A 16,094-nucleotide genomic window follows, 5' to 3' on the forward strand; every position below is an offset into this window, starting at 1 on the left:
CAAAACATAAGTAAATTGAACTCTAAGCTGCAAATATTTCAGCCTCACAAGGAGCTGAAGGAGGGGACAAGGCGAAATGTATTTCTAGGTGAGAAAACCATGAAAGACCAGTAATCTGCATCCGGGTGACAAACTTAAAGTAGATTTGGGCGGGTATGCTTTGGAGCTCTGGACTAACTTGTACCATTTTGTAGCTGCCATTTTGGTTAACTAAAAAGTGAAGTTGCATTGCTCCCAAATCATTTTTAAAGAATTATTTGTGTCTGCTGTTTCATGGTATCTCCCAAACTTTTTCCAGCCTTTCTTTTCTGTCAAAGGTGCCATGGGCTTGTGAGGGTGCTAGTGGAAATCCTAAGGGTCGCATAGAACTTCCTAAAGGGCCACAGGCTGCCCGTTGGTTACATGATTCCCATACATTAAGTATATACCTACTGAAATCAACAGGATTTAAATTAATTGCAGCTGAGTCTCGAACTCAGTCTGAAAGTGCTGCTACAGTGCCTCCTGTTGGAGAAAATTATTTGTTACTTTCCAAGATCAAATCAGTTTCTAGGATAACCAAGGCACTCCACAGCTTATATGCAAGACAGGTAGTAGAGGACAAGGCTTGCAAGCAGTATTTCACCAGGGAAGCTTGATGATGTTACCTTCCACAATATGAAGGAAACATGGGGCTTCATGTGACCCTCAGTCAGAAATAATATGGAAATAATATGGTAGAAATAATATGGAGACAGTCAGAGAAAATCAATATATAAACATCAAGAAACAACATCTGAAAAGCAAAGACAACCAGGAAATTACATTATAAATGCAGAAACGGTATATGGAGAAACAGACCTTGCTCAGTATAAATACAGGATCCTTTCTCTTTGGTGGCTACTCCTGGGATACAAAGTGGTGGCAGTGAGCATGACTTTGTTGGCCCCTTTGTGTAAGTGTTAATAAATGGGAGCCTCACGCACGTCTCCTTCCCAATTCCATCTACTTAGCCTGCAGCTCTGCAGCATTCAGAGCAAAGGAAAGCAGCTAAACTGGTTCCATTTCAGGCCTGAAATGAACTTGGTCTGAACCTGAACATCCCCATTTCTTATGGAGAGGTCTTGAGGAAATGTCTGTAGCATGCATTTTTAATCTAGGTTTACTAACAGTGGATAATGGATATCTAGGGTTGCAGAGAGGAGAACATTCTTCCTATTCAAGTTTTGCTAAGCCTTAAGCCGTGTGCATCCAGGCGTGTGCACTCTGCTCTCGTATCTGCTTCCTAGTTTAATTAAAAAGGCACACTGGTTACTCACATTCTGAGAGCTCATTTTGGACTGGAGAGCAACAGCCATCCATGAGTGGGGTTAACCCACATTTGCTACCCAGGTCAGACAAGAAACACATGTACTTCAAGCAGTTTTTGTTGATTTTGAAAATCTGGCTCCTCCCGCAGTTGTCAGCATGCTGCCTCAAAAGGATAGGACATATGAACGTACAGAATCTGGTGGAACTGGGTGTGGGGTGGGTGGGTATGTATGACTTTTTCTCTGTAGTCTAGAATGAGACTTTAAAGTGAGTAACCCAAGCATCATTCTCAGACTGCAAGAAAGAGCCTTGAGGTTTAACAAAGCCAAATAGAGATATTTTGGGGAAGGAGAGTGGCCCCCTAGCTGACAACCTATTTCTAAAAGGCTGTCTCAGTGGGGACATACTCATCCATTTTGTAGTGTCTCACAAAGGAGAAGTGAAGCAAATGGGTGCTTTACAGATCTCTGCTAAAGTGCATCCCATAGTCTTTACTCATTTAATAAGGTTTAACAAAGCCAAAGATATTTTGGGATAGGAGAGTGTACTTCTAGCTATGAACTTTTCTCCAAAAGGTTGGCTCCCTTTTCCTTTCCCTGTGCGTCCTTCACTGCCTCCAAAGGTAGAGCCTTTGCCTTACATGGTCTTCTGGTGTTACAAGGGATTTATGGCAAGCCTATCGCCTAACTAAGAAATTTTCTCTAAAAGGCTGCTTCAACAGAGACATACACATCCACTTTGTAGTGTCTCACAAAGGAAGAGTGGACCAAATAGGTGCTTTACAGACCTCTGCTAAAATGTGTGCCAGTGGAAAAAGATGTTGACCCAATCTCTGATCTGGTAGAACGTGCCATTACATTTAAAAGGCCAAGTCAAGTAGAGGCAGGAACTGAAAATTTAAGTCTCCAGCCATGAAGCCAGGGATCTAGAAGAGATGTTGTTAGCCAGAGACCTGACATAACAGCAATATGCTTCAGGTGCAGCTGCTCAAGAGAAGACAGAAAAGTCTCAGACTTATTATTATTATTACCTACCTCTCCTCAAGGCTTGAGGCAGGGTAACAATATAGATTAAAATACATAAAAATCATTTAACCACTGTAAAAACATTGTTAAAACACATAAATGACTCCACTGGCAACTAATTAGTCCTCAAGGCTGTGGAAGCCAAAGGCACTAATGAAAACCAGCACAGTGCAGCCCTTTTTAAGCAGGGCATGAAGTGGCACTCAGATGCTGGATACAACACCAGTAGTTACTGGCCTTTACCTCCTCCTGGGACCCTGCATCTTAAACCCTTGTTTGCGGTCTCCCTGGTTATTTAAAGAAGAAAAAAACACAAGAGTTTTCCAAGAAAAAATGAAAAAATTCCTTAATCAAAAAAAATCCCAAACTAAATGGAAAGCAAAAAGAATATTAGAATCACCTATAACAAAAAAGAAAGAAATTAGCTCAGCAATTAAGACATTTAAAAGGAAATAAATCTTCTGGCCCGGATGGATACACGGCTGCTTTTTATAGCATGGCTATAGGAACAAGGAGCTCATCAAATCTGACCATGACCTGAAACTAACCAACAAGGTATAGGAGAAGCCTCATGCCCTATGTTTTAGGTTTGGGTAGCATGTTTGCGTTAGTTATTCCTCCCCACTGAGAATTGACCCCTATAGTAAAGCAAGTCAGGGCAGTACTGATGCAGTGATGATGCAAAATGGTGAGCTTGATGAGGGACCTGCCGGGGGAAACCAAACTCTAGTTTTGTAGTCTGATTAGCAACCGATTTTGTTTTTAACTGCATTGCATAGAACAGGCTTGAAAAAGTGGACACAGAAAAATGGAATAAGATAATAAGAGAGTGTCCCAGTAGCTTTGACCTTGATAGTTATGGCTGTGTTGTGCTCCTTTTTTCTGGGGGCTGCTGGTGCATAGAATATCTATAACTCACACTCCTTGGGCACTTTGCAATCTGTATAGTTTATACTCATATGCCAGCAACACTTCTGCTACTACAAACATCTGACAACTGGTGGTGACTAATGCAGTTCTCCTCCAACCAGGTAGATGAAGCCATACTGATTAATCATGTATTCTTGCCCAGCATAAGGAGGTCATTTAAAAGGGCAATCCTTGTAGTCTGAAGTTTTGGTATCTCAGAGGAGCTGGATTTACATGGTTTTACTTAATTTCAAATCAGTCTTATAGAAAGTACTGGTTATTTATCCATGATGATGTATTTTTCAAAGGTGCAGAGGAACAAATCATGGTGTGTGAATTAACCCTTACACTGCCACACTAGAGCAAAAGACGCAACTTGCAGGCTGAAATTATGTCATTGTTGTGTTGTTATTAAATCAGTCCCATAGGTGGTTTAAAAAACTTGGTATGTGTCTTAACTTACATGAACATTTTACTTCTCTCAACGTTCTTTGCTCTTACAACAGAAAAAAACCAGGCTGAGCTATGAATATCACAACGTATGGAACATATTTGCCACTATCATTTTGTTTGCCATTGCTTTGTTCTTTAATAAGCTAAGGGTTATTTGTTCATAAAGTTGTTTTTGTACAGCCTTATAGTATATTTACGAAATATTACACAAATTGCACTTTAAATATGACGGCCTTGTTCCAGAAAACAAAAATAACATTAATTTTAAAAAAACATTAAAGAAACTTCCAGACATGAACTTACAACGTGTTGGTTGACTGCATCACTGCAAGCCACCCAGTTCAGTGAGCAAAATAAAGCATTTTCCTTGACAGAGTTCTTTAAACAAGTAAAAATTATAGAATATGACACAGGACAATATATCCTTTTACAATACATAGTCTGCTTTTAAAATTTACACTCAGTATACTTATAAATTATTTTAAAAATTTCCATTAAAAATAATTATATGCAGCCAATGTCCTTCCTAGTGGTGAGTACATTCACTTAATACCATGGAGTGAAAAAAGGATTGGGAGCCCATGCTTACAGGCTGTGCTGGGGAAGGTGAAGAAAGAACAACTGCAAACCTGGAAGACAGGTGACAGGCAGAAATATGGACGGGGATTTCCCCCCCAAGAAGAAGCATTTCTTTCTGCTGCCCATATTCACAAACAAAGTCTCAGTTGGACCCATCCTTACCCCAGGGTCAATGCTGACAAGAGAGCTTTACACTGGAAGAAAAGGGAACTAGCCCATCTGGAGTGTATGCAAAACCTAGTGCTTTCCAGCACATGATCAGCTGGTTGTTCTTCAAGGATTAGGAAACAAGTTTCCAAGGATCTTCACTGCACAAATGGAGCACCTAAGCATTTTTGTGATGTGTTGACTGTATTGCGTGGTTTTAGGGTAAAGGGGAGGGAGTTTAGTCTGGAATAAAATGAAAGGAGGGGTGAAATGGATGCCCTTTCGGGATCTGTTATCTGGTTCAGTGTCAATGGGTACTGGCCAAATCTTACCAATGGCTCCTTCTCTGCTTTGTCATATCTCTTCAGAGTACAATCTAACCTCAATCTGAACCAATGAGGAACATCACGGAGGGGACACAATTTGAAGAACGCTGAACGTATCACTGCAGTGACCATGACGCTAGATGACAATAAGGTGTTTTTCCCTAGAGAAAAATCTAATTCTCATGAAGTTTTCAAAAGCACACTTGTAATGCTGGATGGGCTGGATGACACAGGAATGATCCCTAATGTTAAAAACTGGTAGCTCATGCACAATCATTCCAACTGTGCATGTCACAAGGGCAAGGTTTTACTCGTGAAACACAAAAATATAATCAAAACCACGCACAAGAGCAAGGTGGGACATCTTGCCCCTCCCCAATTCCATCTGTAGACAGTGGCATCCCCATCCCTGGTGCCATCTGGTATATGTGGGGGAGCTGTGGTGACCAAAAGGGTCTGCTCAGCCCTCTCCTTTGCTGTGATGGCGGCAGTAGTCTCCCTGTGAGAAGGCCTCCACTGTTGCAGCAAAATGTGGAGGGGCACTCTTTGCTCTCTCCTTCGCTGTGGTGGTGGTGGTCTCCTCGCAAGGAGGCTGACACCACTGCAAAATCAGGAAGGGCACACAGAGATCTCCTCAAGAGGAGGCCAAAGCTGCCACAGAGAAAGCTCTTCTCATTCCACAGTCACCCCTCTTCTGGGTTATTACCCGATGTGGGCCTCACACCCCTTGTGATGCCACTGCAGGGAGACACCCCTTTGCACTGCCACTAAAAGTTTATTCTTTTAGAAATCTTTGCAAACCGAAGCAAGAAATTGCTTTCTATTGTAACCCATCCTTCCCCCTAGAGAAGGAGAGGTTTGCATTGGAAGAAGAGAGAACTAGCCCACTTGGAGTGTATGCAAAGCCTAGTGCTTTCCAGCACATTAACCAGCTGGTTATTCTTGAATGCACTACTTTGGCTTGGATTGAAGCTGCTAGACAGGCTCTGACTATGAGAGCAAGTGCTAGCCACAGTCACTGAAGATACTATTTCACTTCTCTAATAAGGCCTCTTTATAGTGAAATTTCAATTATAAATCTTAAGATTTGAAAAGACTGAGGGTTTTTTTAAAGGTACATTACTGCCCATAATGCTGATCAACAATAGCACTGGAGTTGGTTTGCTGAATATATTCAGCTTTGGTTTTTGAAACTATTTTCATATAGTAAAGCTAGCCTGTCCACACACCAAACATGTCAAGATCTATCATTGGGGGTGAGATTATTGAAACTGGGGCTCCAGAGCAAATGATGACATGCAAACCTTAGTTGAATCTGAAGGGGACAGTTGTGTTTATTCTGGGTTGGTTTTAAGCAGTTAACTCACAAGTGATTTTCATTCCGTCAAACCTCCCATTGGAAATGACTTGTTACGATCCAACTCAGAGCTTGGAGACATCACATTTTTAGATTAAATCTTCAACAGTGTCCCTAGACAGCATGATGCTTGGGAGATTCTGGGAGCTGAAGTTAAAAAAGGTAATGTTTCCAACCTCTGAATCTGATTGCCACTGAACTATGTAAAGGTGGATGTGGTTTGCAAAGGATTTCAAATGTCCCAGTTTTATGGATATAATCATGACCTGCTATCCCTGTTCAACATTTTCAACAAATGCATTTATTAATTTGTTTAAATTGCAGCTACATTTGTAAGGAGGGTACATAACTTGACAGCCAGCTGAACAAACCTCACCCCAATAAGTGTTTTTAACTATGTAGTTACAACAGGGGCTATGGTGCTATCAAATGCTCTCTTGGAGAGAGAGGAAAGAGCTTTCAAAAGGACAAGTTTTTAAAAATACAGACCTTACTGCCAATGTGAAGAAGGACTCTTCCTAGACATTCACAGTACTTAAATTAGAAGGGCAAACTTCCAGATGCTGTGATTGCACAGAACTGGCAGAAAATAACAACCATTCCTTATAGCAAAGAGATCTAGTATCTTATACTTTCCCCCCTTTTTTTCTTTCTGGCTTGAATGGCCCAGATTTTTTTTTTAAAAGTCCCACATTGTGGAAAAGAAAAGTTAAAAAAATAAGATGTTTTATTTACATTTAACTTCAGTAACCATAATACTAATGAAGAGCTTCAAGTAGTATGGAGGATTGTGGGTTTTTTGTGCCTTTGTTTAATACTGATGTTCAGCAAAGTACGTGTTGTGAAATCACTCAACAGAGTCACACTAACAGCAGCCTTCTTTACTGCTGCTCCACAGATCTTTACTGCTGCTCCACACAATTCTAAGTGGGATGTTTTTTTCTTGTCTGACAGAATTTGCAAACTATATGCTTAACCAGCAGCACAGAGTATTTGGGACACAGTCACAAAAACAAGGGTTCTACCGCCGAATGTTTCTTTTGTCTTCTGAAATCTGTTCCTGTGCCTGGAGAACACAGGAAACATTGTGGTTATGGCTACTGGAAATTCGGCACAAATATTTGGCTTTGACCTATCTGGAATCAAACTGGCATTGGTTATTCAAACATTACGAAACATAGAAGCTTGAAAGGAAACAAAGAAACAAAACAAATAATTCTTTCCCACAACAGGTTTGTACCTGGTGGATGTCTGAGAAGTGCTTGAGTGGAAATGTGTATTTTTTATATCATCCCACAACACTATGGAGTGCATTATAAATAGCTCTCAACAAAGGGCTCGGCTTCCTCTCCTAAGAAGGTCCATGCTTGTTGATCCCAGTGCAAATACCCAATTGCAAAGTCAGCAGCTCTGACAATCAGGATCAAGAATAGCTCCCTGAACTCCAACAGACCTCTGAATGTTCCTGCTGGTGAGCACATTCCCTTGCCTATAGAAGACAGAACCAGGGACTGATGGAAATCATGGTTCCAGCTCACCAGCCATTATCCCCCACACCTTTGCAGTCTCACTATCCATTCCCAGCCTGACAAACAAAGTTCACTGAGTTCCAGAAGTTAAAGTCAGTTAAGGCCAGAACTGAACTTTTCTCCATTTGGCTTGTGTTCAACTGTTGGCCTCCTCTCTTCTGCACTGGCAATGCAATGCTGGGGTTCCAAGCAATGAGTGAGGAGGATAAGCTGACTTGAGGAATGGCAGCAGTTCTGACAATGGAGGTGGCAACAGATGGTGATAGCTAGGATGAGATATTTTTGATGCCGCAATGGATTGGCTCATACCATGAACTCATTATTTCCAAGCAGCACTAGCTGCTGGGGACTAGTGTAATCAGCAGCATCTGGGTGTCTCTTCCTGCCTGTCCCAGCAGCCCCCTCAGGGAGCTCTTTGGCTTTGGGGGGAGAGTTTTTCACATTCTTCAGTTTCTGCTTGCCTTTCTCAGGATTGAATGTCCCTCTAGTGGTGAACTGTGGCCTGTCATCCAAACCCTTAATGAGGCCTGTTGATGGCTCAACTGTGGCACCACCTCCAGAGGGAGAGGCTCGGTAGAAAGGTGACTTGGAGTATATCTGGAATCGTTTCCTAGTGACATGAGGTAAGCAGGAGGAGGAAGAAGAGGAGGACGGTGACACAGCAGGAGAAGAAACTGAGGAGTCCACTGAATCCACGGATTCCTGTTGTTTTCTCAGATGCTGTCGAGATCTGGTGGTACTGAAAGGCTCTGCCTTGCTGGGTCTTGCCAAGCCAAGTGCTAAACTTCTATCTAGCAGGAAAAAGATGCAAGAGAAGCTTAAAGAAGTGACTCACATGGATAAAGGGAACATATTTTCTGAAAAAACAAAGCTTCATTCCTAGACTAATAAAATCAAATCCTTTGGGCTTATTCTGTTGTCTGTATGTTCCACGTTAAGTGACCAAAACATATATTATCTATTTGTTTGAAGAGGGATATAATTTGAATGAAACATGTTTAACTCTCAGTGAGAGGTTGTTTAATTGAAAAGATCCAGCTTCTTTATGCTTGTGTGTATATGCACTCTCCGTTTATAGAAAACAAGAACAGAAGGCCAGGTTGTTTACCTGTAGCTGAGGTTCTTGCAGTTGTCATCTGTAAAGTCATACAAATGGGTTTGTGCCCATTTGTCTTTTTCATAGAGACCATGAAGGTGGCATATTTTTCTGACAAGACATTCAGGATCCCTACAGTTATGAATGTGGTGTTTCTTCCCAATGCATATAGAGCTAAAGGTAACAATAAGACTTCCGCAAGAGACATCCCTGTTCAGTCTGGCAATCATGAAATCTAGAACCTTGCTTTAAAAACAAAGCAGGGATACACATGGTTCATGGAATGTGTTAGATTTCATGTGATAGATCATGTTATGACTCATAAGAGAGATTATGAGTACCACTTCCTCTAAGCTGTAGTTATATTACTCCTAGTCCTCGATATTTCAAATTTAATGGAAAAGCACTGACAGTTGCTCAAGGGATACTGCTGTTTAATTTCCCCTTGCAAATCTGGTCAATGTATTTTAAAATAGACTTTCCTCACCTGATCTGTCTGAGATGGCTCCTTCAGAATCAAAGTTCAGGTTTTCAGAGCTATCTGCTGTGCCAATAGAAGCCTCAGATTCTAGAGTTTCATCATCAGACACTCGTGGCTCCAGTGCCAGCATCTCAAAAGTTAACTCTTCCCTGAAGAGGAATACACAAGTCTCAGTGAATAGAAGAAGAGACACAAGGTAGGGTGGGCAAGGAACCTGGAAGTAATGGAGCATTTGGGTTATTGGAAAACACCCACTATCAGAAACAAACAAAATGGAACAATCGGAATTCAAAGATATATCATGAAATATTTTCAATTGGGGCTTGAGGAAGATTTTGCCCACTTCTATAAAGGCAGCCCAGTTAGAACCTGCAACCTGACCAATCCTTTATACACTTTTCAGCTCCATCTGTCATGACTCACTTTTCTTTCTGCAGGCTTTCAATTTGTTCTGTCAGCACCCTTTCTTCCTGCTGCATAGCTACTTGCTGCTGTTCTGTGACATCCATCTCCATTGCTTCCTCACTACTCAGTGCTTCTTCAGAAACATCCGACACGGACGGTAACCGAACTGCAGCTGGGGATGTGGGGCTTGGATAGGTCCCTCGACGTATGCGCCCTTTACCCTGCAAGCACAGAAGCACTAATGAGGAAAATGGTTTTAGATCAACTTAAAAACTAGAGTAATACACAAATCCTTCAGCACAGAAACACAATAAGAGTGAACAAAATCAGGTGACTGGCAGAGACACAAACAGGACAAAAAGTGTGTAACAACTCAAGGACACATTAATTACTTCAGTTCTCAGAAATTTCCCTAGTCTGTGGCTACAAAACAAAACTTTCATTTTTACCAGTAGTTAGTGACAAATGTGTTTCTATAGATCTGTTAAAATAGGGAGCCACAATATTTTGAGTAAGTCATCCCTATATTCTAGGACTCAACTGTACAACTCATAGATTAGTAGTTTATATACCACGGGACAGAAATCCTAAGAAATTAGGTAAAATCACCTACAAAGCTATGGCTGTCCTGTTTTCATTATCCAAAAATTCCTTGCATAGCAAAACTAGGAGTGGATCCCTCAATATGTCACAATGGGAAACCAGGTGCCAAGGTATATTTAACTGCTCCTTACGCACATCCAGATTTACAAGCAGTGGAGTAGCACACTTTTGTTTTTGTAGAAATGGGACACACAAGCACTAGCAGAGCTTACTATCACTTCAGAATTATGTAGAAATCACATATTCCTTTAAAGCAGTGGACCCCAAACTATGCCCTTTAAGAGACTTTGGACTTCAGCTCCCTGAAGCCTCAGCCATGTTGGCCAATACTCTGGGATTCTGGGAGCTGAAGTCCAAAATCTCTTAAAGAGGGTGGCACAGTGGTTAAATGCCTGTACTGCAGCCACTCACTCAAAACCACAAGGTTGCAAGTTCAAGACCAGCAAAAGGGCTCAAGCTTGACTCAAGCTTGCATCCTTCCTAGGTCGCCAAAATGAGTACCCAGATTGTTGGGGGCAAATTAGCTTATAGTTGTAAACCGCTTAGACACTGCTTAGGCGGTAAGAAGCGGTATATAAATGAACCTTGTTTGTTTTGTGTACATGGCCATCCAAATATTTTTTTGGATTACAACCTCCACAACATCTGCCCAGCATTGCCAATTACAAGGTATTCTGGGTTACTAGGGACCTCCAACAATGTTTGCAAGGTGGCACTTTGCCAAGTCCTGCTTTCAAGACTGTCACCAAGCAGTAATTTCTAAACATTTTCAAAATCTCTGTGTCTGGTGCTAAGAGTGAATTCTGCTGGGACCTTGTAAAGATAAAGTAAAGTGGAGAAAATGCAGCCTGTAAGTTCCACGTGCCGCTTTCCCAGGTCTTTTTTGAGACATCCAACAGCCTCATTTTCCCCCCAACAAAACAAATTGTTATATATATATATATTAATAAGAATGTCCCTCATATGAAGGGACTAAGAATGTCCCTGTGGCAAACAAGAGAACAAACAAACAGCAAATAAAGAATCAAGAGAAATTTTTCTAATGGAATAATATGGTTATAAAGCATGGATTCAAGTTTCCAAATGAACAAGTCTGAAATAAAAGACTCAAGGTTTTCCACATTGTCCTGCCTCACTCTGTGACTAGCAAGTTGTTTCACTGCTCCTCGAGGAAAAGTAGTATAGCAAGGCAGGATGCATTTTACATCCTTCCTCTTTCACATCAGATATTGACAGAAGACTCATCCTTTCCAATATCAATAACTATTCTTCCTCCTAATAAATCTCCTGGAGAAAAATAGCCTCATGGACATTCCCTACTGTAGTTCTACTACAAAAAACTGAGAGCAATTTAAGGGAAGAACAAACATAGAGAGAGTCATGAAGTGTAGGTTGTGGCATGGAGCATGCAGCAGCACTGGAATGAGTGAAGGGTTATAGCACAAGGTCAGTGCAATGCAATTCTAATACATACCGGGATTGAACTGCGGGTTATGCTCATAAATCTAACGGCAATTAGTACAGGTTTCTGGATTAGAGAGGATAGGAAAAGGAAAGGAGCAGGTTAGAGTGCACGTGCCAACGCCCTTCTCACGCAGCGGCTGGGCTTTCAAAGAATAGCTGTTTTTGGGTTGCAACTGTGAGAAAGCGCAAATGAGTGACAAGCTATTGGCATAAAAAAGGTTGTGACCACTAAAATGTACTCCTAGTAGAACATGCCAAGAAGACCCAGACAGTTCATGTTTGCTTCCAGCAGAATATAACTGGATCACCTGCCACATGAACAACCAAGCCCCCGGCCTCCCTTATGTAAGCATATGTTTACACAGCCTGCTATATCTTTAGCTCACAGCAGAGGACAACGTAGGCCCTTTCAGTGCTGAAGGCTGCCTTTTGACTCAACAGCCCAACAAAGAGTGCATAAGCTTTTCACATCTCATGAAGCAAGGAAAGAAGAAGCAATCTATTGCGCGAAGCATATAGTGTAGGCCAAACTAAAGTTATGTGTGGCAGCTTCACCTCAGGTTCTTCCACTGGCACGTGCAGGTTGGAGGAAAGTAAATGGAAGCCTGTTCTTCAGTAAGCAGTTTCAGATGTGAACACTGTGCGATTAAGGGGAACCAGACACAAAGGTCATGGAGTAAGATCAATTACACACAAGCTAAAGCAACTCAGGTTCACTAATGTTACCCTGACAAGTTTTATTTAAAACAACAGATCCCAAAAGGAATGCATGCTTGCTTATATGGGATGATACTAGACAACAGAGCTCCCATCTTCTCTGGGCTGTCTGTTTTGTTTTCAGTAAATGTTCATGGTTCTGAACACTAATGTATTAGCAATAAAGCCCAGTCTTTAGCTTCTGTGTTGGACCTGATTATGTATAAAAGCATTTGAGATATGTAAGGTTTTGAAAAGATGGGAAAAGGAGAAAATTATGGGAGAGGGGAAGGGAAGAAAAGGACAGCTGGCTTTCTATCCAATTCCAAAGAATTAATTTACATGCACACATTATCAATTCACCAAAATTTATATTAAGCATTTGCAGCATTGGGACAAATTCTCTCTTAAGGAGGAATACTACATCAGCTAATATGAATTGTGCTGGTGTAGGGGAGACAGCTGATTCTTGAATACATTTCTTCTTGGACTGGATGTCAGTCAGCCTTGAATTCCTCCAGCCCCTTACCATTGACCTGCGAATCAACGACAGTCGGCTCTTGGCTTTGTTCTCTGCAAACTCTAGACTGCTGATATCTTTGAGGCGAGCCCGATATTTATTCATTTGCTCAACAACTATCAGTTCCACACAGCTGAAAGAAAAAAATGGCAAAGAGGGAAAATAGATAGCTGGTGCTTATTATTTGGGCTAGATTTGATTGTTAACATCTACGCACTAGAAGTCAGCCCACTGGTTCTTCTTGTTCTGAAAGTTATGTTTGAGAAATAGGAATAGCTAGTACAACCAGACAGCTGCTATTTCAGAGATATCATTGTTGTTGCAATATTTGTAGTTTCTCCTACAAATCCTTGTGAGTGACATAGATATCGTAACAGAAAATGTATCTCTTTCCCATAGAGATGTTCTCCTAGATTATATCTGAATACTGAGACTGACCTGAAAATTACGTAATCAGAATTTAGGCAAACAAATGCATGTGTGCCAATTATGTGAAGTGTTTCAGAATGAGCTTGGCAGGTGGACAAGAAACATTTTTCTTTCCCCTGTTTGGATCATAGATATGGAAAAACTGTAATATTGCCACCCTATACAATGGGATGCATGCAGGAGCCATTTCTGGCTTTTGGATAAACACATAAAGTTGAGCTATGGCTAATGGATGCATTCATTCTCCTCCCTTCACATACTATATATACTCGACTATAGGTCGACCTCATATATAAGTCAAGGGCAGGTTTTGGAGCAGAAATTATGAATTTTGATCTAAGTCAAGAGTAAAACTTAGGGATGTGTAACAAAGGATGCAAAGGGTGAAGCAAAGGAAAACAGTGCCAGAAAACTTACAAAATTCCAGCAGGCATAACTGTGTGTGCTCATACCAAAGGCTTCATGGATGAAAAAAATATAAAGGGAGTATGAATGCTTCCAGAACAGATGATACTTTTGCCTTTCACCAGGGGATGATTTCTTTTTTATAAGAATTAAAGTACAGTACAGTACTTACACTGACCCATGAATAAGTCGACTCAGGTTTTCGGAGTCAATTTTTGACTAAAATTTCTAGACTTATATATGGGTATATACAGTATTTAGCTTCTTCGTGAGGAGAAGATTTGGAACAGGCTATTCTATGAGTGTGGGTGGAAAGTGCTAGAACCAACTTTTGCTTCTGGTTGATTTGCACCATCTTCTGTATCCTTCAGGAACCTCTCCTCTATCCCTGCATCTTCACCTTCTGTACTGTCACTCAGTTGTTTTAACAGACAAAAATTATGTGATTTGCTCTTGACCTATACTGTATATCCCAACCTTTACTTTGGAAGCTTTATTTCCAAGCTTAGTGTGGATAGCACCTTTTGCCTCTTTGGTGTGAGGTGTGATAATTGTTGAGTAGGTACACTGGACTAAAATGATAAATGGGGAGTTGTGTAATGTCTATTAATGTTACACAAACCTATTGGTGTTTTCATGAAGCTGTGGTAAGCAGTGCCATCTCCCTACACAGTTCTTAGATGGAAACGACAACTGCTGGGAACATCCCACCCAGCTGAAAGGCAAGGTTTCCGAAACACAGTTTATTTTTCTGCCTGGCCTTTCGGTATTCATAAAGTGACACAGCAATTCTGCAAGAAGGCTGACAGACTAACAGGTATGGTATATTACAGAAGATTTGTAATGTTTTGTCTCAAGGGTTGTTGGGTTTTTTTTTTACCTGATGGTTTTGCTGACATCCTGAGCACTCTGCAAAGGGTCCGTGGTGTCAGGACTACGAAGAATGCATGGAGCGAATACAATAGCCAGCGCATTAGCAGACATTCGGTTTGTCTCCTCTTGCAGAGCAATCCTAATGAACATCAAAATACAACACCAATGAAACTAATAAGAGCTTGGTACTCACCATGAATGTTTATTTTTGGATGATCCAATTACAGATTGGTTATTCACACATGCCAGTTATTGAGGCAAGAGTCCAAAGTTCTTTTCAGTTACGTTTACTGACACTTCTCCCTTCCATGTCAGTTTTGTTACATATCATTACCATCACTCCAAGAACTCAATTACAAATATTTAACTTATTAGGAGAAACACGAGAAAGATTTCTAAAACTAAAATGTGAAAAGAAACCCCCTATTCTAACTACATTTCTGGTATTTTCAAAAACTATTTACATGATAGCCACAATCCTGGGTGGTATAAGGATTGTACTTCAGTGCATTATCTGATGAGTTAAGGAGCAATCCACTTACACATGCAGTACCCAAACTCTTAGTTTTTTGGGTGGGTGTGACTGCCCATCCTACAGCACCAATTGCAGCACTATGCTACGAAAAGGCAAAACCCACCTGAATCAATTTAAACTTGACTACATTTTAGTGCCTAATTAGCCTGCATGATTCCTTCCACCCTGCTGCTCTGCATACATCTCCTAAAAATGCAGAAATCTCACTCTAGTCATTGCCACTGACCTTGTCAAGTGTGCTCAGATGTTCCGCAATTTTGGTATATGAAAACAGTCATAGCATAATGAATTGCATGCACTTATCCGTTTGACAACTTTAAATTTTGTTGTTCTGTTTCCTAATGTCAGAACAATATGCAGAATTGATCTCTAAAACTGTCTGCAATGACTGTGTGTCAGTATGCCATACTGCGTCCACCTGCACAAGTCTCTGAGGGTGTAATGACCTTTAAAAGCAGCAGCAGTCATCACAAGGAAGCTGCACTGATGATAAGGAACATATATACAGTTTATGTGACATTCATTAACAAAAGTAGTGAAAATAATGAAATCCCAATTCCTTCAGTACTGGTACCTGACAAGGTGAAAGATCAACCGTTCCAAGGTATTAAGATGAGTTCGAGACAGCTGATCAATGACAGAGTACACACCACGGATGGCCTCCTTCCTCTCCTGCAAGCCTGTAAAAGCATTTTTATTTCATTCACTGGAGCCATAACCCGCTTAAGAGTGTACAGTGTACACAAGAATTCTTGATAATACAAATCCTTCTTAAAATAAACATTTAAGTTTTAACTAAGTAAGTAAACACACAGATACCATATCTCTATACCTACCAGCTTTACTCTAGCTGTCTAAATGTCAGTACACAGACAGTTTAAAAGTCCCATAATTCTCCAAATATTTCCAAAGTGTTAGTATAAATTAGCTTTCACTTTGTAAATACAGCGGGATTCAAATGATGAAATGGTT

The 16,094-nt window shown here is 40.8% G+C and overlaps 1 protein-coding gene across 11 annotated transcripts in view; it reads right to left on the reverse strand.

The window, feature by feature from the left end:
• Positions 1 to 3,802: 3,802 nt before the first annotated feature.
• Positions 3,803 to 16,094, reverse strand: part of MYO9A (myosin IXA) — a 132,646-nt gene continuing 120,354 nt past the window's right edge. For 7 of the 11 annotated variants that reach the window (XM_089538894.1, XM_089538896.1, XM_089538898.1 and 4 more), the window contains 7 exons: positions 15,697 to 15,802; positions 14,595 to 14,726; positions 12,890 to 13,013; positions 11,675 to 11,728; positions 9,616 to 9,818; positions 9,199 to 9,341; positions 3,803 to 8,406 (listed from right to left, as the gene is read on the reverse strand). In XM_089538894.1, coding sequence (XP_089395020.1) covers positions 7,919 to 8,406; positions 9,199 to 9,341; positions 9,616 to 9,818; positions 11,675 to 11,728; positions 12,890 to 13,013; positions 14,595 to 14,726; positions 15,697 to 15,802 — 1,250 coding nt within the window. In that variant the 3' untranslated portion in view covers positions 3,803 to 7,918. The remainder of the gene's footprint in view (positions 8,407 to 9,198; positions 9,342 to 9,615; positions 9,819 to 11,674; positions 11,729 to 12,889; positions 13,014 to 14,594; positions 14,727 to 15,696; positions 15,803 to 16,094) is intronic. The other 4 variants (XM_089538901.1, XM_089538895.1, XM_089538893.1 and 1 more) reach the window with 2 other exon arrangements.

Source organism: Sceloporus occidentalis, unplaced genomic scaffold (assembly GCF_023333645.1).
Source record: "Sceloporus occidentalis isolate IW3139 unplaced genomic scaffold, rSceOcc1.0.p SCAF_9, whole genome shotgun sequence".
In the NCBI taxonomy this organism is placed as follows: domain Eukaryota; kingdom Metazoa; phylum Chordata; class Lepidosauria; order Squamata; family Phrynosomatidae; genus Sceloporus; species Sceloporus occidentalis.